This window comes from Carcharhinus amblyrhynchos, chromosome 33, assembly GCF_965287045.1.
Source record: "Carcharhinus amblyrhynchos chromosome 33, sCarAmb.v2.hapA, whole genome shotgun sequence".
NCBI classification, from domain to species: Eukaryota; Metazoa; Chordata; class Chondrichthyes; order Carcharhiniformes; family Carcharhinidae; genus Carcharhinus; species Carcharhinus amblyrhynchos.
This window is the reverse complement of record NC_137356.1, coordinates 19062514-19086548: the sequence shown is the minus strand read 5'-3', so window position 1 is coordinate 19086548 and position 24035 is coordinate 19062514. Positions and strand designations below refer to the sequence as shown.

The 24035-nt window shown below is 50.0% G+C and overlaps 1 protein-coding gene across 1 annotated transcript in view; it reads left to right on the top strand.

Moving 5' to 3' along the window:
- LOC145360974 (volume-regulated anion channel subunit LRRC8D-like) overlaps positions 1-13499 on the top strand; it is a 19106-nt gene extending 5607 nt beyond the window's left edge. Inside the window, exons 2-3 of the mRNA XM_080216481.1 lie at positions 10818-13376; positions 13416-13499. Coding sequence (XP_080072607.1) covers positions 10820-13315 — 2496 coding nt within the window. The 5' untranslated portion in view covers positions 10818-10819 and the 3' untranslated portion in view covers positions 13316-13376; positions 13416-13499. The remainder of the gene's footprint in view (positions 1-10817; positions 13377-13415) is intronic.
- The last annotated feature ends 10536 nt before the right edge of the window (positions 13500-24035 follow it).

Here is a 24035-nt window from a genome sequence, read left to right as displayed (position 1 = left end):
TTACAAATTGCTCCTTTGACCAAGCTATTGGTCACCTGACCCTGATATCTCCTCATGTGTCTCACCGTTAAATGTTGAGCAGGCGCCAGTGAAGCAGCTGGGATGATGGATGACAAGGGAGCTAATTAAATACAAGTTGTTGTTATAAATGGATCCTGTGTTTCTATTGGACAGGGTGGTGCAGTGTCCTGCGTTTCTATTGGACAGGGTGGTGCAGAATCCTGTGTTCCTATTGGACAGGGTGGTGCAGAATCCTGTGTTTCTATTGGACAGGGTGGTGCAGAATCCTGTGTTCCTATTGGACAGGGTGGTGCAGTGTCCTGCGTTTCTATTGGACAGGGTGGTGCAGAGTCCTGTGTTTCTATTGGACAGGGTGGTGCAGTGTCCTGCGTTTCTATTGGACAGGGTGGTGCAGTGTCCTGCGTTTCTATTGGACAGGGTGGTGCAGTGTCCTGTGTTTCTATTGGACAGGGTGGTGCAGTGTCCTGCGTTTCTATTGGACAGGGTGGTGCACAGTCCTGTGTTTCTATTGGACAGGGCGGTGCAGAGTCCTGTGTTTCTATTGGACAGGGTGGTGCAGAGTCCTGTGTTTCTATTGGACAGGGTGGTGCACAGTCCTGTGTTTCTATTGGACAGGGCGGTGCAGAGTCCTGTGTTTCTATTGGACAGGGCGGTGCAGAGTCCTGTGTTTCTTTTGGACAGGGTGGTGCAGTGTCCTGTGTTTCTATTGGACAGGGTGGTGCAGAGTCCTGTGTTTCTATTGGACAGGGCGGTGCAGAGTTCTGTGTTTCTATTGGACAGGGTGGTGCAGAATCCTGTGTTTCTATTGGACATGGTGGTGCAGAATCCTGTGTTTCTATTGGACAGGGTTGTGCAGAGTCCTGTGTTTCTATTGGTCAGGGTGGTGCAGAATCCTGTGTTTCTATTGGACTGGGTGGTGCAGAATCCTGTGTTCTTATTGGACAGGGTGGTGCAGTGTCCTGCATTTCTATTGGACAGGGTGGTGCAGAGTCTTGTGTTTCTATTGGATGGGGTGGTGCAGAGTCCTGTGTTTCTATTGGACAGGATGGTGCAGTGTCCTGAGGTTCTATTGGACAGGATGGTGCAGTGTCCTGTGTTTCTATTGGACAGGGTGGTACAGAGTCCTGTGTTTCAATTGGACAGGGTGGTGCAGAATCCTGTGTTTCTATTGGACAGGGCGGTGCAGAATCCTGTGTTTCTATTGGACAGGGTGGTGCAGAGTCCTGTGTTTCTATTGGACAGGGTGGTGCAGAATCCTGTGTTTCTATTGGACAGGGTGGTGCAGAATCCTGTGTTAGGTGCTGTATAAGGTGCTAGTGAGGCCACACCTGGAATACTGTGTACAGTTTTGGTCTCCTTACTTGAGAAAGGATATACTGGCACTGGAGGGGGTGCAGAGGAGATTCACGAGGTTGATTCCGGAGTTGAGAGGGTTGGCTTATGAGGAGAGACTGAGTAGACTGGGACTATACTCATTGGAATTCAGAAGAATGAGGGGCGATCTTATAGAAACATATAAGATTATGAAGGGAATGGACAAGATAGAAGCAGGGAAGTTGTTTCCACTGGCGGGTGAAACTAGAACTCGGGGGCATGGCCTCAAAATAAGAGGAAGTAGATTTAGGACTGAGTTGAGGAGGAACTTCCCCACACAAAGGGTTGTGAATCTGTGGAATTCCCTGCCCAGTTGAGGCTCCCTCATTGAATGTTTTTAAAGCAAGGATAGTTACATTTTTGAACAGTAAAGGAATTAAGGGTTATGGTGAGCGGGCGGGTAAGTGGAGCTGAGTCCACACAAAGATCAACCATGATCTTATTGAATCTCGAGGGGCCAAATGGCCTACTCCTGCTCCTTGTTCTTATGTTTCTATTGGACAAGGTGGTGATGAGCCCTGTGTTTAAAAAACAGAAATATTTAAGATAGGAGGAGGCCATTTGGCCCTTCGAGCCTGCTCCAACATTCATTACAATCACGGCTGATCATCCAACTCAATAGCCTCATCCCGCTTTCTCCCCCTTTGATCCCATTCGCCCCAAGCGCTGTATCCAGCTGCCTCTTGGATCCACTCAATACTGTGGCATCAACCACTTCCTGTGGTAATGAGTTCCACAGGCTCACCACTCTTTGGGTGAACAAATATCTCCTCATCTCCATCTTAAATGGTCTGCCCTGTATCCTCAGACTGTGAGCCCGGGTTCTGGACACCCCCACCATTGGGAACATCCTCTCTGCATCTACCCTGTCTAGTCCTGTTTGAAATTTGTAAGGCTCTATGAGATGCCCCCCCTCACTCATCTGAACTCCAGTGAAAACATTCCTAACCTGGTCAATCTCTCCTCATACATCAGTCTCACCATCCCCAGTATCAGCCTGCTAAACCTTCACTGCACTCCCTCGAGAGCAAGGACATCCTTCCTCAGAAAGTTCCATACAATATTCTCGGTGTGGCCTCACTGAGGCCCCGTATAACTGCAACAACACATCCCTGCTCCTGTACTCAAAACCTCTGGCAATGAACAGTAAGATGCTCCAGGTTGAAGTCCAACAGGTTTATTTGGTAGCACGAGCTTTTGGAGCACCGCTCCTTCATCAGGTGAGTTGCCTGATGGAGCAGTGCTCCAAAAGCTCGTGCTACCAAATAAACCTCTTGGAATTTAACCTGGTGTTGTGAGACTTCTTATCATGTCTACCCCAGTCCAACGCTGGCATCTCCACATCTCGCAATGAAGGCCAACATACCATTTGTCTTTACCATCTGTTGCACTTGGTACACCCTAGCTCTGACTGTAACACTACATTCTGCACTCTCTCGTTTCCTTCTCTATGAACGGTATGTTTTGTCTGCTACAGTGCAGAGGGACCTGGGGGTCCTTGTGCATGAGTCGCAAAAACCCAGCCTGCGGGTGCAGCAGGTGGTCAGGAAGGCGAATGGGATGCTGGCCTTCATAGTGAGGGGGATTGAATATAAAAGTAGGGAGGCAACTGTACAGGGCACTGGTGAGGCCGCAGCTGGAGTACTGTGTGCAGTTTTGGTCGCCGTACTTGCGCAAGGATATTTTGGCCTTGGAGGGAGTGCAGAGGAGGTTCGGCTGATACCGGAGTTGAGGGGGTTGAGCTATGAGGAGAGGCTGAATAAACTAGGCTTGTACTCGTTAGAGTTTAGAAGAATGAGGGGAGATCTCATTGAGACGTATAAGATGATGAAGGGGATGGATAGGATAGAGGTGGAGAGGTTCTTCCCGCTCAAAGGACAGTAGGACTAGAGGGCACAGCCTCAAGATAAAGGGGGGGGCGGTTTAGATCAGAGTTGAGGAGGAACTTCTTCACTCAAAGGGTGGTGAATCTCTGGAATTCTCTGCCCGTTAAAGTGGTGGAGGCTACCTCGCTAAATATTTTTAAGACGCGGGTTGATGGGTTTTTGGTAGGCAAGGGGATTAAGGGTTATGGGGAGAAAGCGGGAAAGTGGAACTGAGCCACGACAGATCAGCCATGATCTTATTGAATGGCGGGGCAGGCTCGGAGGGCTAGATGGCCTACTCCTGCTCCTATTTCTTATGTTCTTATGTTCTTATAGCGCACAAGAAACAATACTTTTCACTGTATGTTAATACATGTGACAATAATAAATCAAATCAAATTTAGCGGCTGGTGCACAAGGACAGCCAGATCCCTCTGCACACTCCCATCTCCCAATTTACAGCCATTCAGGTAATAATCTGCCTTCTTGTTTTTGCTTCCAAAGTGAATAACCTCACATTTATCCAAATTACACTGCATCTGCCTTTGATTTGCTCACTCACCCAACCTGTCCAGATCATTCTGAAGGTTCTCTGTATCCTCGTCACAGTTCACCCTCCCACCCAACTTGGTTTAGAGGTTAGTTATTATTAGTAGAAGTAAGGCTTACATTAGCACTTCAATGAAGTTACTGTGAAATTCCCCTAGTCGCCACAGTATCATCTGCAAACTTTCAGATGTTACATTTTGTTCCCTCATCCAAATCATTTATATATATTAGGAATAGCTGGGGTCCCAGCGCCGATCCCTGTGGCACCCCATGAGTGACTGCCGGCCAATTTGAAATGGACCCAATAATTCCTATTCTTTCTTTCTCTTCTGCCAACCAGTTTCTAACCATCTCCCAATCCAATGCGCTTTAATCTTGCACGATAACCTCTTAAGTGGGACTTTGTCAAACACTTTCCGAAAGTCCAAATATACCACATTGACTGGCTCCCCTTTGCCAACTCTACTCGTCACATCTTCAAAGAATTCCAACAGATTTGTCAAGCGTGATTTCCCCTTCATAAATCCATGCTGACTCTGTCTGATCCTGATACTGCTTTCTAAATGCTCCGTTATAAAGTCCTTGAGAATGGATTCGAGAATTTTCTTCACTACCGATGCTAAGTTTATTGGTCTATAATTCCATTTTCTCTCTATCTCTCTGTTTGAATATTAGAACATAGAACATTCCAGCACAGTACAGGCCCTTCGGCCCTCGATGTTGCGCCGACCAGTGGAACCAATCTAATGACCCTCTAACCTAAACTATTCCAATGTTATCCATATGCCTATCCACTGACCATTTGAACGCCCTTAAACTTGGCGAGTCCACAACTGCTGCAGGCAGGGCATTCCACGCCCTTACTACCCTCTGAGTAAAGAACCTACCTCTGACACCCGTCCTATAATTACCACCCCTTAATTTAAAGCTATGTCCCCTTGTGTTAGCCATCACCATCCGAGGAAGAAGGCTCTCACTGTCCACCCTATCTAACCCTCTGATCATCTTGTATGCCTCACCTCGTAACCTTCTTCTCTCTAACAGAAACAACCTCAAGTCCCTCAGCCTTTCCTCATAAGACCTTCCCACCATACCAGGCAACATCCTGGTAAACCTCCTCTGCACCCTTTCCAATGCCTCCACATCTTTCTTATAATGCGGCGACCAGAACTGTACGCAATACTCCAAGTGCGGCCGCACCAGAGTTTCGTACAGTTGTAACATGACCTCACGGCTCCGAAATTCAATCCCTCTACCAATAAAAGCTAACACACCGTACGCCTTCTTAACAATCTTATCAACCTGGGTGCCAACTTTCAGGGATCTATGCACATGTACCCCGAGATAAGGGGTGGTAGTTATAGGACGGATGTCAGGGGTAGGTTCTTTACCCAGAGGGTGGTGAGGGATTGGAATGCCCTGCCTGCAGCAGTTGTAAATGCGCCTAGTTTGGGGGCGTTTAAGAGATCCGTGGATAGGTTTATGGATGGAAAGGGTTTGGTTTAGGTTAGAGGGTCATTGTTTTTTAACTGGTCGGCGCAACATCGTGGGCCGAAGGGCCTGTTCTGCGCTGTAATGTTCTATGTTCTATGGTCTATCTCTCTGTTCATCAACACTATCAAGAGTTTTTCCATTAGCCCAATACTCTGTAATCCTGTTATCTCTTCCAAAATAAATCACTTTACACTTTTCTGCATTAAACTCCATCTGCCACCTCTCGGCCCAGCTCTGCAGCTTATCTATGTCTCTCTGCAAACTGTAACATCCATCCTCACTGTTTACAACTCCTCCGACTTTAGAGTCATCCGCAAATTTACTAATCCATCCTTCTACACCCTCATCTAGGTCTTTTATAAAAATGACAAACAGCAGTGGCCCCAAAACAGATTGGATTATTGGATTATTATTGGATTATTGAAACTTTCGCTACCGTCCAATCTGCAGGGGCTGTTCCTGAATCTATCGGATCCTGGAAGATAACCACCAGTGTATCCATTATTTCAAGAGCCACTTCTTTAGTACTCTGGGATGTAGATTATCAAGTCCTGGGGATTTATTCTCCTTCCATCCCATCAATTTTCCCAGCACCATTTCTCTACTAATATTAATCTCCCTCAGTTCTTCCATCTCACTAAATCTTGCACTCTCCAACATTTCTGGTATCTGATTTATATCCTGTTTTCTGAAGACAGAATCAGTTACTCAGCCATTTCTTTTCCCCCTGTTACACATTCCCCTGTGTCTGTCTGTAGGGGACCTACATTTGTCTTCATCACCTCTTTCTCTTCACGTATCTATAGAAACTCTTAGTCTCAGTCTTTATGTTCCCTGCTAGCTTACTTTTGTCCTGTACTTTCCCCTTCTTAATCAACCCCTTGGCCCTTCTTTGTTGAGTTCCAAACTACTCCCAATCCTCAAATTTTTTCTTGGCCAGTCTGTATGCTTCTTCCTCAGGTCGGATACTCTCTCTAATTTTCTTTGTAAGCCATGGATTGGCCTCTTACCCAGTTTGTTCCTGACAGGAAGAAACAGTTGCTGCAGTTCCCCCATGCGTTCCTTGCGTGTTTACCATTGTCTATCCACTATCATCCCTTTAAGTCTCTCTCCCCAATCTATCAAGGCCATCTCACACCTCATATCCTCATAGTTTCCATCATTAAGATTCAGCAGTCTAGTCTCCGAATCGACTACTTCACTCTACACCTTGATAAAAAAATTCTATCATGTTATGATCACTCATCCCCAAGGGGTCTCGTACACCTAGACTGGCAATGATTCCCTTCTCATTACACAGTATCCAGTCCAAGATGACCTGCTCTCTATTTGGTTCCTCTACATATTGGTGATGAAAACTATCCCGTACACACTCCAGAAATTCCTCCCCTACGGCATTGTGGCTAATTAAATTTGCCCAATCTATGTGCAGATTAAAATCACCCATCATCACCGATAATTCCTCATCACCTGCATCTCTAATTTCGTGTTTAACACCATTCCCAATATCCCCGCTGCAGTTTGGGGTTTATATATGACACCCACTGATGTTTTTTGCCCCTTGGTATTTCTCACCTCTCCCCGTACAGATTCCACGCTGTCAGAGCCAATATCCTTTCTCACTATTGTGTAAATATCCTCTTTAACCAGCAGTGCTACTCCTTGTCCTTCCTAAATACTGAACACCCTGGGGCATTCAGTTCCCATCCCTGCAGCTATGTCTCCGTAATCCCAATGATCCCGTTTACATTTATCTGCGTGATTAGTTCATCGACTTTACTGCAAATGCTCCGTGCGTTAAGGCACACAGCCTTTAACCTTGTCTTTTTAACATTGTTTGTCTCGCTCCCAATAGTTTTCTCCATAGCCCTGTTTGAACCTTGTCCTTGATTTCTCAGCCTGTCACTTTTCTTATTCCCTTTTCTATCTTCTGATTTTGCCCTTGCTCCCTCCTTCCTTACATAGGTTCCCGTCCACCTGCCATATTAGTTTAAACCCTCCCCAACCGCTCCAGCGAACACTCCCCCCAGGGCATCAGTCCCAGTCCTGCCCAGGTATAACCCACCCAATTTGTACAGGGCATCTCCCCCAGAACTGTTCCCAATGCCCCAGGAATCTGAAATCCTGCCCCTGGCACCATCCCTTCAGCCATCTATTTATCCGATATATCCTGACATTTCTACTCTGACTAGCATGTGGCACTGGTAGTAATCCTGAGATCACTACCAGTGCCACGTGCACTGACCTTTGAGGTCTGATTTCTTAACTTTCTTCCTAGCTCTCTGTATTCTGCTTTTAGGACCTCATCTCTTTTTTATCTATGTCACTTGTACCGATGTGTACCACTGGCTGTTTGCCCTTCCCTTCCAGAATGCCCTGTACCCTCTCTGAGACCTCCCTGACTCAAGTATCATGGAGGGAGGATGCCATGCTGGAGTCTCGTTTGCAGCCACAGAAATGCCTGTCTATTCCGCTTATAAGTGAATCCCCTATAACTATTGTATTGGCACAGTTTGGTTCTACTTCAGAGGGGAGGGGTACAACCATGGTGCAATGAGTTTGGCCGCTGCTGCTTTCCCCAGAGAGGACATTCCCCTCAACAATATCCAAAGCCGTATATCTGTTTTGTAGGGGAGTTTCCACAGGAGATTCACGCACTACCTGCCTATCTCTCTTGCCCTGCCTGGTGGTCACCTATTCTTTCCCTGCCTGCGGAGTCTGAGCCTGCGGTGTGACCGCCTGTCTATATTCGCTATCCACGATACTCTCCGACTCACGGATGCTCCACAGTGTCTCCAGCCGCGGCTCCAGCTCTGAAACTCGAGCTCCCAGGAGCTGTCGCTGGAGACACTTCCTGCCCACGTGCTGACCCAGGGGACTGGAACTGTCCCCAGCCTCCCACATGGAGCAAGAGGAGCAAACCAGGGCTTGGAGCTCTCCAGTCATGTCTTACCCCATTAAGTTAAACTTCTGAAAGGTGTTTTTCAGATTATATCCAATTCTCTCGAGCCCTTCTTTCCCGCTCCTCACTACACCTGAATGTAACCTTTATAAACCGCAGAGATTACACAGAAACATTATTGCCCCGTACAACAACAACAACTACAATGCCAAGAGAAAAGCAAAAAGAAACTACTTACCAGTCACCAACCAATCACTTACCTGTTGGCTATGGCCGCTGAGTTCAATTTCTTTCTACCTCTCACTTGCCCTCGAGTCTCTCTCGCGGGTCCACCTCTCCACTCCTCTTGAAGGTGAGCACCTCTTTCCCCTCAGCACCGAGTTCCCTCTCAGCTCCAAATTTCCCATACCCTCACTCTGGCTCAATCTCCCACTGGCACGCGCAGGCTCACTGCTTCCTATTGGATAGGATAGTGCAGGGTTCTGTGTTTCTATTGGACAGGGTGGTGCGGTGTCCTGTGTTTCTATTGGACAGGATGGTGCGGTGTCCTGTGTTTCTATTGGACAGGATGGTGCAGAGTCCTGTGTTTCTATTGGACAGGATGGTGCAGAGTCCTGTGTTTCTATTGGACAGGGTGGTGCAGAGTCCTGTATTTCTATTGGACAGGATGGTGCAGAGTCCTGTGTTTCTATTGGACAGGGTGGTGCAGAGTCCTGTGTTTCTATTGGACAGGGTGGTGCAGAGTCCTGTGTTTCTATTGGACAGGGTGGTGCAGAGTCCTGTGTTTCTATTGGACAGGGTGGTGCAGAGTCCTGTGTTTCTATTGGACAGGGTGGTGCAGAGTCCTGTATTTCTATTGGACAAGGTGGTGCAGAAACCTGTGTTTCTATTGGACAGGGTGGTGCAGAGTCCTGTGTTTCTATTGGACAGGGTGGTGCAGGGTTTTGTGTTTCTATTGGACAGGATGGTGCAGAGTCCTGTGTTTCTATTGGACAGGGTGGTCCAGTGTCCTGTGTTTCTATTGGACAGGGTGGTGCAGTGTCCTGTGTTTCTATTGGACAGGGTGGTGCAGTGTCCTGTGTTTCTATTGGACAGAATGACAAGGTGAAGAAGTTTCTGGACAAGTTCTCAGAAGTTTTATTTAAATTATTGGACCTGTTTTTTGGTTGGTGTCTGAATTGTGTGATTGGAGAATCTCCATGAACCACCCAGACACAACCTCAAGCTTCACTTGAAGTGTTTCCAGAGAAACCAGTGACCCCCTTCCATTGAACCAGCCTGTCTGACCCTCCCCCAGGGGCCTGCCCCTCCCTCCCATAGCCACGCCCTTCCCTTAGACTGAGCATGTGCCAGGGTGACTGTGAGGCCAATGGCAGGGTGAGGCTGTCTCAGCTCAGTTTGAGTGACAGGCGGTCATTCAGCCAGTTCCCAGTTGGTCAGCAGGACACTGGAGGGAGCCTGCAGCAGGTACAGCAGCAGAGTGAGTGGTGAGGGACGGTGCTGGAGTGTTAGTTGGTGCATTGCCTGTACAAAGTGGTGTCCAGAGTGTCCTGAATCCTGCTATCGGTACATTGCACGCACTGTGTGGGGGGGAGAGCCTGCCAACATAGTTTGCCCTGCCTGTAATTCCAGTGAACAGTGAGTTAAACATCCCAGCCAGGAATCTCACCTGGTCTCTGAAATAGCAACACCATATATCCAGCTGTTTTTGCATTCTCACCCACTCAGACCCAGGCTTCAACCATAGACCTGGCTAACACCCCGAAGGCCGCACTGTCAGAGGGTCAGTGCTGAGGGAGTGCCGCACTGTCAGAGGGTCGGTGCTGAGGGAGTGCCGCACTGTCAGAGGGTCAGTGCTGAGGGAGTGCCGCACTGTCAGAGGGTCAGTGCTGAGGGAGTGCCGCACTGTCAGAGGGTCGGTGCTGAGGGAGTGCCGCACTGTCAGAGGGTCAGTGCTGAGGGAGTGCCGCACTGTCAGAGGGTCAGTGCTGAGGGAGCGCCGCACTGTCAGAGGGTCAGTGCTGAGGGAGCGCCGCACTGTCAGAGGGTCAGTGCTGAGGGAGCGCCGCACTGTCAGAGGGTCAGTGCTGAGGGAGCGCCGCACTGTCAGAGGGTCAGTGCTGAGGGAGTGCCGCACTGTCAGAGGGTCAGTGCTGAGGGAGTGCCGCACTGTCAGAGGGTCAGTGCTGAGGGAGTGCCGCACTGTCAGAGGGTCAGTGCTGAGGGAGTGCTGCACTGTCAGAGGGTCCCAGAGGGAGAGGGCCCAGTCCCAGAGGGTCCCAGAGGGAGAGGGCCCAGTCCCAGAGGGTCCCAGAGGGAGAGGGCCCAGTCCCAGAGGGAGCCACAAGGAGAGGGCCCAGACCTAGAGGGTATCAGAGGGAGAGGGCCCAATCTTGGAGGGTCCCAGAGATGGGGCTGAGTTCCACAGGACACCAGCATGAGGGATGCTGGGAGTGTCTCAGTAAGTTTCCTGCCAGGAAAGTTGGAGGTGAGTGTCTGAGACGGGTGAGGGTGGAGAGGGGATGGTGAGTGTTCCCTCTCAGGTTGTGGGGGGGGGAAATAAGAATTAGTTTTTAAATTCTGACTGCTAACGTGCCCTTTGTTCCTTCCAGATATGATCACTCTGACGGAACTCGCGACCCTCTCCGATAGCCAGCCCACTCACCGCCTCCTCAAACCCTGGTGGGACGTTCTGATGGACTACCTGGTGGTCATTATGCTGATGGTGTCTCTCCTGTCTGCGACCCTGCTCATTTCAAAGGATAAGGTGGTGTGTCTGCCGTGTGACCACGTGCGGGGCCTAAACAGGAGCTCCCGGCCTGTGGCCGTGCCTCAGTCTCACCGCGCTGACTCTCCGACACAGAGCCCTCAGGAGGGAGGGAGTCACACTTTGTCAGGGACAGAGAGAAAGCCCTCAGAGCCAACCCAACCCAAGTCATCACCTCCGGCAAGAGTGCCAAAGGCCGGAGGCTACAAGACAAACCTGGACTTTCAACAGTATGTCTACATTAGCCAAGTGTGTTACCAAAAGGCGCTGCCCTGGTACTCAAAGTACTTCCCTTATATAGCCCTGGTTCACACCATTATCCTGCTGGTCAGCGGGAACTTCTGGTTCAAATTCCCCAAGACCTCCTCCAAAGTGGAGCATTTTGTCTCCATCCTGGGCAAGTGTTTTGAGTCTCCCTGGACCACCAAAGCAGTGTCGGAGACTGCCAACGAAGACTCGGAGAACAGCCACATCCGGACCAAGATGTTCAAGTCGGTGACGCTGGAGCCCGGCGAGAGCTCGGACACCGGCACCTCGCTGACCTCCTGCCCGGAGGTGACCTTCGAGCCACCGGTCAGCGGCTCGCCGTCCATGAACATCCTGGACAAGCAGGACGGCGAGCAGGCCAAGGCGCTCTTCGAGAAGGTGCGCCGGTTCCGGGCGCACACCGAGGACGGGGACCTGATCTACAAGTTCTACGTGGGCCAGACTGTGGTGAAAGCGCTCAAGTTCCTCATCATCCTGTGCTACACCTTTACCTTTGTCAACTCCATCACCTTTGAGCACATCTGTGAGCCGAAGATTAAGTACGTCACTGGTTACTCTGTCTTCTTCTGCACTCACAGCATGGCCTACATGTTGAAGAAGTTACTGATCAGCTACATCATCCTGATAGCGCTGTACGGACTCGTGTGCCTCTACACGTTGTTCTGGCTCTTCCGGGGCTCCCTGAGGGAATACTCCTTTGAGAGAGTGCGCGAGGAGAGTAACTTCAGTGACATCCCTGATGTGAAGAATGACTTTGCCTTCCTCCTCCACATGGTGGACCAGTATGACCAGCTCTACTCCAAGAGGTTTGCCATCTTCCTGTCCGAAGGCTGTGAAAGCAAACTGCTGGAGATGAACCTCAACCACGAGTGGACGTACGAGAAGCTGAGACAGCACGTGTCGAAGAACCTGCAGGGGAAACTGGAGCTGCAGCTCTTCATGCTGTCCGGGATTCCCAAAGCTGTCTTCGACATGAATGACCTGGAGGTGTTGAAACTGGAGCTCATCCCCGATGTCCGGCTGCCCGCCAAGATCTCCCAAATGGTGGCGCTGAAGGAGCTCTACCTTTACCACTGCCCTGCCAAGGTTGACCAGATCGCCTTCAACTTCCTTAGGGACCACCTTCACATCCTGCACATCAAGTTCACCGACATTGGCGAGATCCCTCTCTGGATTTACTCGCTGAAGAACCTGGCTGAGATCCACCTCTCGGGCAACCTGAACTCCGAGACCAACAAGGCCATTGGCCTGGAGTCCCTGAAGGAGCTGAGGCACCTCAAGACCCTCATCATGAAGAGCAACCTCTCCAAGATCCCTTCCAACGTGATGGAGGTGGCCACCCACCTGTCCAAGTTGGTCATTCAGAACGACGGCACCAGGCTCCTGGTCCTCAATAACTTGAAGAAGTTGGTCACCCTGACCGAGCTGGAGCTGCAGAACTGCGAGCTGGAGAGGATCCCGCACGCCATCTTCAGCCTCGCCAACCTTCAGAAACTGGACCTGAAAGCCAATAACATTCAGACCATCGAGGAGATCATCAGCTTCCAGCATCTCAAGAGGCTGTCCTGCCTCAGGCTTTGGTACAACGCCATCGTTTCCGTCCCCACCACCATCAGCCTCGTCAAAAGCCTCGAGCAGCTCTACCTCTCCAACAACAAGCTGGAGAGTCTACCCGCTGCCCTCTTCACCCTGCGCAAGCTGCGGTACCTCGACCTCAGCCACAACCTGCTGACGGCGATCCCGGTGGAGATCCACCTCCTCCAGAACCTGCAGCACTTCTCCATCACCAAGAACAAAGTGGAGGCGCTGTGCCTGCAGCTCTTCCACTGCCTCAAGCTGAAGACTTTACACCTGGGGCAGAACTGCCTCGCCCACCTCCCCCCCGAGATCGGACAGTTGACCCAGCTCACTTACCTCGAACTGAAAGGAAACCATTTGGAGAGGATTCCCCCGGAGATCGCCAATTGTGTTTTACTGAAGAGGAGCAATCTCGTCGTTGAAGACCTTCTGTTTGATCACCTTCCGACAGACATCAAAGAAAATCTCACAGAACCAGACTTTATTTCTACTGTTTAACCTGAATCGTTGGAACAATTAATCCCCAGAATTACACACTGGAGTCTGACTCAGTGGGAAGGTATACCAGGGTTATACAGTATACTCTCTCATTGGGAAGGTATACCCAGGGTTATACAGTATACTCTCTCACTGGGGCAGTATACCCAGGGTTATACAGTATACCCTCTCATTGGGGCGGTATACCAGGGTTATACAGTATACTCTCTCATTGGGGCGGTATACCAGGGTTATACAGTATACTCTCTCATTGGGGCGGTATACCAGGGTTATACAGTATACTCTCTCATTGGGGCGGTATACCCAGGGTTATACAGTATACTCTCTCATTGGGGAGGTATACCAGGGTTATACAGTATTCTCTCTCATTGGGAAGGTATACCCAGGGTTATACAGTATACCCTCTCATTGGGGCGGTATACCAGGGTTATACAGTATACTCTCTCATTGGGGCGGTATACCAGGGTTATACAGTATACTCTCTCATTGGGGAGGTATACCAGGGTTATACAGTATACTCTCTCATTGGGAAGGTATACCCAGGGTTATACAGTATACCCTCTCATTGGGGCGGTATACCCAGGGTTATACAGTATACTCTCTCATTGGGGAGGTATACCAGGGTTATACAGTATACTCTCTCATTGGGGAGGTATACCAGGGTTATACAGTATACTCTCTCATTGGGAAGGTATACCCAGGGTTATACAGTATACCCTCTCATTGGGGAGGTATACCAGGGTTATACAGTATTCTCTCTCATTGGGAAGGTATACCCAGGGTTATACAGTATACCCTCTCATTGGGGCGGTATACCAGGGTTATACAGTATACCCTCTCATTGGGGCGGTATACCAGGGTTATACAGTATACTCTCTCATTGGGGAGGTATACCAGGGTTATACAGTATACTCTCTCATTGGGAAGGTATACCCAGGGTTATACAGTATACTCTCTCATTGGGGCAGTATACCCAGGGTTATACAGTATACTCTCTCATTGGGGCGGTATACCAGGGTTATACAGTATACCCTCTCATTGGGGCGGTATACCAGGGTTATACAGTATACTCTCTCATTGGGAAGGTATACCCAGGGTTACACACTATACCCTCTCATTGGGAAGGTATATGCAGAGTTATTCAGTGTACCCTGTCTCATTGAGAAGGTACACCCAGGGTTATACAGTGTACTCTCTCATTGAGATACAGTATACTCTCTCATTGGGAAGGTATACCCAGGGCTATACAGTATACTCTCTCATTGGGGAGGTATACCCAGGGTTATACAGTATACTCTCTCATTGAGAAGGTATACCCAGGGTTACACACTATACCCTCTCATTGGGAAGGTATATACAGAGTTATTCAGTGTACCCTGTCTCATTGGGAAGGTATACCCAGGGTTATACAGTATACTCTCTCATTGGGGACGTATACCCAGGGTTATACAGTATACTCTCATTGGGGAGGTATACCCAGGGTTATACAGTATACTCTCTCATTGGGAAGGTATACCCAGGGTTATACAGTATACTCTCTCATTGGGGAGGTATACCCAGGGTTATACAGTATTCTGTCATTGGGGAGGTATACCCAGAGTTATACAGTATACCCTCTCATTGGGAAGGTATCTCTTGTTTCCAGGTGGTGTTACAATCTGAGTATTATTACTTAGAGAGTTTTAAATCTGCTAAATTTGACTTGTGTGGGTTTATACTGGACAATAGCTGTTATAAACTAGAACCAATATATCTACACAGATGTTACTGAGAGGCCTAATTCTATGAGTTAGCACAGGCCCCTGTATATTAGTGCAGCAGACAATACTCAGTCTGAGGGCTACACTCTGTGCACTGTAAAATGTGTCTGAGCCTTCAAGAGACGGTGAGAAAGACCAGGGGAGATTCTTTATCCAACAGCACAGCCCCTCAATCTTCATAACCCAGCAACGTTAGACCCACTGCCTTCTCTGCTCTTTCTCTCCCTCACTGCCCCCCTCTCTGTTACTCTTCTCTCCCCTCCCCTGCCCCCCCACTGTTCCCTTTCTTTCTCTTCTTCACTGTTTTCTCTCTCTCTCTCTCTCTCCCCCTCACTGCTCCCTCTTCTCTCCTCCCTCCCTACTCCCTCCCTCCCTCCCTCACTACTCCCTCCCTCCCTCCCTCACTACTCCCTCCCTACTCCCTCTCTTTCCCTCCCTCACTGCTCCCCCTCTCTTTCCCTCCCTCACTGCTCCCTCTCTCTTTCCCTCCCTCACTGCTCCCCCTCTCTTTCCCTCCCTCACTGCTCCCTCTCTCTTTCCCTCCCTCACTGCTCCCCCTCTCTTTCCCTCCCTCACTGCTCCCTCTCTCTTTCCCTCCCTCACTGCTCCCTCTCTCTTTCCCTCCCTCACTGCTCCCTCTCTCTTTCCCTCCCTCACTGCTCCCTCTCTCTTTCCCTCCCTCACTGCTCCCTCTCTCTTTCCCTCCCTCACTGCTCCCTCTCTCTTTCCCTCCCTCACTGCTCCCTCTCTCTTTCCCTCCCTCACTGCTCCCTCTCTCTTTCCCTCCCTCACTGCTCCCTCTCTCTTTCCCTCCCTCACTGCTCCCTCTCTCTTTCCCTCCCTCACTGCTCCCTCTCTCTTTCCCTCCCTCACTGCTCCCTCTCTCTTTCCCTCCCTCACTGCTCCCTCTCTCTTTCCCTCCCTCACTGCTCCCTCTCTCTTTCCCTCCCTCACTGCTCCCCCTCTCTTTCCCTCCCTCACTGCTCCCTCTCTCTTTCCCTCCCTCACTGCTCCCTCTCTCTTTCCCTCCCTCACTGCTCCCTCTCTCTTTCCCTCCCTCACTGCTCCCCCTCTCTTTCCCTCCCTCACTGCTCCCTCTCTCTTTCCCTCCCTCACTGCTCCCTCTCTCTTGTTCGGACACCCTTTCTCTTGACCACCCCCACCTCTTTCTCTCCCTCTGGCTCTCTCTCATTCTGCTAACCTTTCTCTCTCCTCCATTTCTCTCTCTCTCCCTCTCCCGTCCCTCCCCCTGCTCCTCTCTCTCTCTCTCTCTATCAGTGACCCTGCTCCATGTCTCTCTCAAACTTACAGAAACCTCAAACCTAAAACGTTAAGATCAGAAACAGCTGGGATGACTCAGCCTGTGGGGAGAGAGTGGACAAGTTAAGAACTTGTCTTGGAGCCTTGTCTCAGGACTGGAAGGTAACAGTGGCAGGCATGAAAAAAACTGAACAAATGTCTACAAACTGAACGCACATTCTGAACTGGCAGTGTTTCCATTTGCTGCTGATTGAATGACCTTGCGCTGTTCCACTGTTAGTGGAACGGGAGGGTGGGGGTGTGGGCTGTTGGGGGATGGGGGGGTTGTCATTCCTAGTGAAGGGTGGCATCACTGTAGGGGTGATGAATGATGCGAGTTGAGAGAGCAGATTGAGATGAGATTGTACTCAGCTTGGCTCAGTCAAAGGGGTTATCAGATGGTGCCCTTGTAATAATGACATTGGGGCTGTGTAACTGTACAGATAACCTACCAATGACGTGTCTGAAATTAGGAAGCCGGTTAGGGGTGAGTGTTCAGTGTCGCTCGACGCTGATTAAACTGTAAGCAAAAGAAATGAGTCCACAGGACAGGAAGGTGGGATTGCCCTGAACTAAGAGGGAGCAATGGAAGGTGAGGAGGCCACACAAGGCAGCGCAAGTGTTCCCGATCTGTTTGAACTTGAAAGAGAAATCTAATTTATGTGGAGCCGTTCACTATCTGTAACCCATTGGTTTACATGATTCAAATGTCAACCGATGAGATCATGGTTAATCTCAGCAATTCACAAAACAAACTAAGAAACGGATTAACTAATGGCTCGTATCCTGAGTCACTAACCACTCGTAACCAGGGTATTCTGGATGATTTGAGTGTCGCACACTGGTTGTCACGCTCTGTAATTTTAAATGGAAATAAACTGAGAGGAATGATTTGACCCGAGGCTTCTGAAAGATCGTTATTCCCTGTGCCCGGAGTCACGGCCATCGTTGTTTCCCTATCCCCTGCCGGACTCACTCCACACTTCAGTCTGAGGGTCAGTTATCTCAGCTCCAGGACATCTCTGCAGGAGTCCCTCAGGGTTAGCGTCCCCCCATCTTCAGCTGCTTTCACCAGTGACCTTCCCTCCGTCACAAGGTCAGAATGGGATGTTGCACCATTGGCGACTCCTCAGATACTAAAACAGTCCAAATGCAGAAAGACCTGGACAATATCCAGTCTTGGGCTGACAAGTGGCAAGGAACACTCACGCCACACAAATGCCAGGCAATGACCGTCACCAGTAAGAGACACTCTAACCACTGCCTCATAATATTAGCAGCATTGTAGCACAGCTCCAGGGTCCTGGGTTCGATTCCCAGCTCAGGTCACTGACTGTGTGGAGTTTGCACATTCTCCTCATGTCTGCGTGGGTTTCCTCCCACTGCCCCGATTTCCTCCCACAGTCCAAAGATGTGCAGGTTAGGTTGATTGGCTGTGCTAAGAAATTGCCCCTTAGTGTCCAGGGATGTGTAAGTTAGAGGGATTAGTGGGTATGATATGTAGGGATATGGGGGTCGGCCTGGGGGTGGGATTGTTGTTCAATGCAGACTCAGTGGGCTGAAGGGCCTCTTTCAGCACTGTAGGGTTCTATGATTTATTATTCAATGACATTGCCATCACTGAATCTCCCACCATCAACACCCTGAGGGTTACCATTCACCAGGACTAGCCATAGAAATACTGTGGCTACCAGAGTAGGTCAAGGGCTGGGAACCCTGTGGAAGGTAACTCACTGACCCCCCAAAGCCTGTCCCACCATCTACAAGGACACAAGTCAGGGAGTGTGATGGAATACTCCCCACTTGCCTGGATGGGTGCGGCTCCCAACAACACTCAAGATGCTCGATACCACCCAGGAAAAATCAGTTTGTTGGCACCAGATCCACCACCTTCAACATTCAATCCCTCTAATATCGATGCCAGCCGTGTGTACCATCTACAAGATGCACCACAGCAACGCTCCCTGAACAGTACCTTCCAAACCTACTGAACTCTACCACACAGAGAAAGGGGTATCAGATATTAGACATGGGATATCACATTGGACACTGTTACCCGCTATGAAGACAGTTGTCGAAACGTAGAACTGGGGCCAATCTTTACGCACTCATATATTTATTTCAGGAGTTACACATTGCTGGCATACTTCACTCAGGGTGGTGGTGGAGGCGAACTCGCTGGGGTCTTTTAAGAGACTTCTGAATGAGTATATGGGATTTAATGGGATTGAGGGTTATAGATAGGCCTAGTAGGTATGGATGTGATCGGCGCAAGTTGTGGGCCGAAGGGCCTGTTTGTGCTGTAGCGTTCTATACCTCCTAACCCAAGAAATGGTTTCAGTCTTTCTCTCGACATAGCTGTTTTGTAACAATGAATGGGCTCGACTGAACCCCACCACCACAAAACCCAGCGCAAACAAGCTGAAACTTTAAAGGAAACTTAACCAAATTCAAATATAATTCCCTGATGCCCCACCCCCACCCTCACCCTCTCCCTCTCTGGGTGCTCATTGATCCAGAGCACAAATGTATCTGGAGATAGGGGAGTGTCCCCACTTTGACAATGCAGCAGGGGTTGTTGTAAGCTCGCACCGAATGTGAAACTCACCATCCTGACCTGGAAATATATCACTGTCCCCTTCAGCGTCGCCGTGTCAAAAACCTGGGAACTAACAGCACTCTGGGTGTACCCACACCACATGGACTGGGTGTTTAAGCTGGTAATGAATGCTGGCCCAGACACTGATGCCACCATCACATGAAGGAATATTAAAAACATAAAGTCCTCCACGTTACAAAACTTGCAGATGACCAAGGAATAGGCTAATCTTCCAGTGTTACACGTGAGTATGGTTTACAACACTCCGGAACCAAGGCAGGACTCCAGGTTCAATTCCACCGTAGACGAGGATTATTTGGGTCAATTTTGGCCACTTTTTCATTCTCACTGGGTCCCCAGTGCCACAGCCTGTTCTGCCCACAGCTGGGGCTGCAGTGAGATCAGGGCTGAGTACCCACTTAACAGTATTTCACCCGTAACACCATCGTAACTCACCCATACCCCACACCGGAACTCATTCGTAACTCACTCATAACTCACTCTCACTCCCTATAGCTCACTCACATCCCCCTATAGCTCCCTCACACCCCCCATAGCTCCCTCACAGCCCCCCCCATAGCTCACTCACACCCCCTATAGCTCTCTCACACCCCCTATAGCTCTCTCACACCCCCTATAGCTCTCTCACACCCCCCTATAGCTCTCTCACACCCCCCCTATAGCTCTCTCACACCCCCCTATAGCTCTCTCACACCCCCCCTATAGCTCTCTCACACCCCCCTATAGCTCTCTCCACACCCCCCTATAGCTCTCTCACACCCCCCTATAGCTCTCTCACACACCCCCCCATAGCTCTCTCTCACCCCCCCCCCCGTAGCTCCCTCACACCCCCCTATAGCTCCCTCACACCCTCCCATAGCTCCCTCACACCCCCCCATAGCTCTCTCACACCCCCCCCATAGCTCACTCACACCCCCTATAGCTCTCTCACACCCCCCTATAGCTCTCTCACACCCCCCTATAGCTCTCTCACACCCTCCCTATAGCTCTCTCTCACCCCCCCCCCGTAGCTCCCTCACACCCCCCTATAGCTCCCTCACACCCCCCTATAGCTCCCTCACACCCTCCCATAGCTCCCTCACACCCCCCCATAGCTCTCTCACACCCCCCCCATAGCTCACTCACACCCCCCTATAGCTCTCTCACACCCCCCTATAGCTCTCTCACACCCCCCTATAGCTCTCTCACACCCCCCATAGCTCTCTCACACCCCCCTATAGCTCTCTCACACCCCCCATAGCTCTCTCACACCCTCCCTATAGCTCTCTCACACCCTCCCTATAGCTCTCTCACACCCCCTATAGCTCACTCAGACCCCCCTATAGCTCACTCACACCCCCCTATAGCTCACTCACACCCCCTATAGCTCACTCACACCCCCCTATAGCTCACTCACACCCCCCTATAGCTCACTCACACCCCCCCATAGCTCTCTCACACCCCCCTATAGCTCACTCACACCCCCCTATAGCTCTCTCACACCCCCTATAGCTCACTCACACCCCCCTATAGCTCACTCACACCCCCCTATAGCTCACTCACACCCCCCCATAGCTCTCTCACACCCCCCTATAGCTCACTCACACCCCCCTATAGCTCACTCACACCCCCCCATAGCTCTCTCACACCCCCCTATAGCTCACTCACACCCCCCTATAGCTCTCTCACACCCCCCTATAGCTCACTCACACCCCCCCATAGCTCACTCACACCCCCCTATAGCTCACTCACACCCCCCCATAGCTCTCTCACACCCCCCTATAGCTCACTCACACCCCCCTATAGCTCCCTCACACCCCCCTATAGCTCCCTCACACCCCCCTATAGCTCTCTCACACCCCCCCCCGTAGCTCTCTCACACCCCCCTCGTAGCTCACTCACACCCCCCTATAGCTCACTCACACCCCCCTATAGCTCTCTCACACCCCCCTATAGCTCACTCACACCCCCCCGTAGCTCTCTCACGCCCCCCCCTATAGCTCACTGACCTGACGAAGGGGCAGTGCTCCAAAAGCTAGTGGCTTTTGCTACCAAATAAACCTGTTGGACTCTAGCCTGTTGTTATGAGACTTCTTACTGTGTTTACCCCAGTCCAATGCCGGCATCTCCACATCATGAAGGCTATCCCTCATGGCATACTGGTGCAGAAGGTGAAGACACATGGGATCAGAGGTGAGTTGGCAAGGTGGATACAAAATTGGCTCGGTCAAAGACAGAGGGTAGCAGTGGAAGGATGTGTTTCTGAATGGAGGGCTGTGACAAGTGGCGTTCCTCAGGGATCAGTGCTGGGACCTTTGCTGTTTGTAATATATATAAATGATTTGGCGGAAAATGTAACTGGTTTGATTGGCAAGTCATGTTGCAGTTTTATAGAACCTTAGTTAGGCCGCACTTGGAATATAGTGTTCAATTCTGGTCACCCACACTACCAGAAGGATGTGGAGGCTTTGGAGAGGGTTACAGAAAAGATTTACCAGGATGTTGCCCTGGTATGGAGGGCATTAGCTATGAGGAGAGGTTGGAGAAACTTGGTTTGTTCTCACCGGAACGACGGAGGTTGAGGGGAGACCTGATAGAAGTCTACAAGATTATGAGAGGCATGGACAGAGTGGATAGTCAGAAGCTTTTTCCCCAGGGTGGAAGAGTCAATTACGCGGGGGGGCCACAGGTTTAAGGTGCGAGGGGCAAGGTTTAAAGGAGATGTACCAGGCAGATTTTTTACACAGAGGGTGGTGGGTGCCTGGAACTCGTTGCTGAGAGAGGGAGTGGAAGCGGATACGACAGTTTTAAGGGGTGTCTGGACAAATACATGAATAGGATGGGAATAGAGGGATACCGTCCCCGGAAGGGTAGGGGGTTTTAGTTCAGTCGGGCAGCATGGTCGGTGTAGGCTTGGAGGACCGAATGGCCTGTTCCTGTGCTGGAATTTTCTTTGTTCTTTGTTCAATGTGCAGATTAAGATCACCCATCATCACCGATATTTCCTCATCCCATACATCCCTGATTTCATGTTTAACACCATTCCCAATATCCCCACTGCAGTTTGGGGTTTATATATGACACCCACTGATGTTTTTTGCCCCTTGGTATTTCTCACCTCTCCCCGTACAGATTCCACGTTGTCAGAGCCAATATCCTTTCTCACTATTGTGTAAATATCCTCTTTAACCAGCAGTGCTACTCCTTGTCCTTCCTAAATACTGAACACCCTGGGGCATTCAGTTCCCATCCCTGCAGCAATGTCTCCGTAAACCCAATTATCCCGTGTACATCTATCTGCCTGATTAGTTCAAAGAACCGAAAAAGAACAAAGAACAGTACAGCACAGGAAACAGGCCATTCGGCCCTCTAAGTCTGCACCGCTCATTGGTCCAACTAGACCATTTGTTTGTATCCCTCCATTCCCAGTCTGCTCATGTGACTATCCGGGTAAGTCTTAAACGATGCCAGTGTGTCTGCCTCCACCACCCTACTTGGCAGCGCATTCCAGGGCCCCATCACTCTCAGCGTAAAAAACGTCCCTCTGATATCGGAGTTATACCTCGCCCCTCTCACCTTGAGCCTGTGACCCCTCATGACCGTCACCTCCGACCTGGGAAAAACCTTCCCACTGTTCACCCTATCTATACCCTTCATAATTTTATACACCTCTATTAGGTCTCCCCTCACTCTCTGTCTTTCCAGGGAGAACCCCAGTCTACCCAATCTCTCCTCATAGCTAATACCCTCCATACCAGGCAACATCCTGGTAAACCTCCTCCGCACTCTCTCTAAAGCCTCCACGTCCTTCTGGTAGTGCGGTGACCAGAACTGGACGCAGTATTCCAAATGTGGCCTAACCAACGTTCTATACAGCTACAACATCAAGACACTAGTTTTTGTACTCTATACCCCGTCCTATAAAGGCAAGCATACCGTATGCCTTCTTCACCACCTTCTCCACCTGTGCTGCCACCTTCAGGGATTTATGGACTTGCACCCCCAGGTCCCTCTGTGTGTCTATACTCCTGATGGCCCTGCCATTTATTGTATAGCTCCCCCCCTACATTAGTCCTTCCAAAATTCATCACCTTGCATTTATCTGGGTTAAATTCCATCTGCCATTTCTCCGCCCAATTTTCCAGCCTATCTATATCCTGCTGTATTAGAACGTAGAATATAGAACACTACAGCACAAACAGGCCCTTCGGCCCACGAGTTGCGCCGATCACATCAACACCTACCAATCCATAGACCTATCTATAACCCCCAATCCCATTAAACCCCATATACTCATCCAGAAGTCTTTTAAAAGACCCCAGCGAGTTCGCCTCCACCACCACTGACGGCAGCCGATTCCATTCACTCACCACCCTCTGAGTGAAAAACTTACCCCTAACATCACTTCTGTACTTTCCTCCCCGCACCTTAAATCTGTGTCCTCTCGTAGCGACCATTTCAAACCGGGGAAATAGCCTCTGAGAATCCACCCTATCTATTCCTCTCAACATTTTATAAACTTCTATCAGGTCGCCTCTCAACCTTCGTCTCTCCAGGGAAAAGAGTCCCAGCTCCCTCAACCTATCCTCATAAGGCATGCCTCCCAGTCCAGGCAACATCCTTGTAAATCTCCTCTGTACCCTTTCAATAGCTTCTACATCTTTCCTATAGTGAGGCGACCAGAACTGCGCACAGTACTCCAAATGAGGCCTGACAAGGGTCTTATAAAGTTGCAGCATTACCTCCCGACTCCTAAACTCAATCCCTCGATTAATGAAGGCCAGTACACCATACGCCTTCTTAACCACATCCTCTACCTGCAAGGCCGATTTAAGAGTCCTGTGGACCCGGACCCCAAGATCCTTCTGCTCTTCAACACTACTCAGACTCCTGCCCTTGATAGTGTACTCGTTCATCCTGTTGGTTCTGCCAAAATGGACGACTACACATTTATCCGTGTTGAAGTCCATCTGCCACTTCTCCGCCCAGTCCTGCATCCTATTTATTGTCCAACAATGTTCATGGCTATCCACAACTCCAGCCATCTTCGTGTCATCCACAA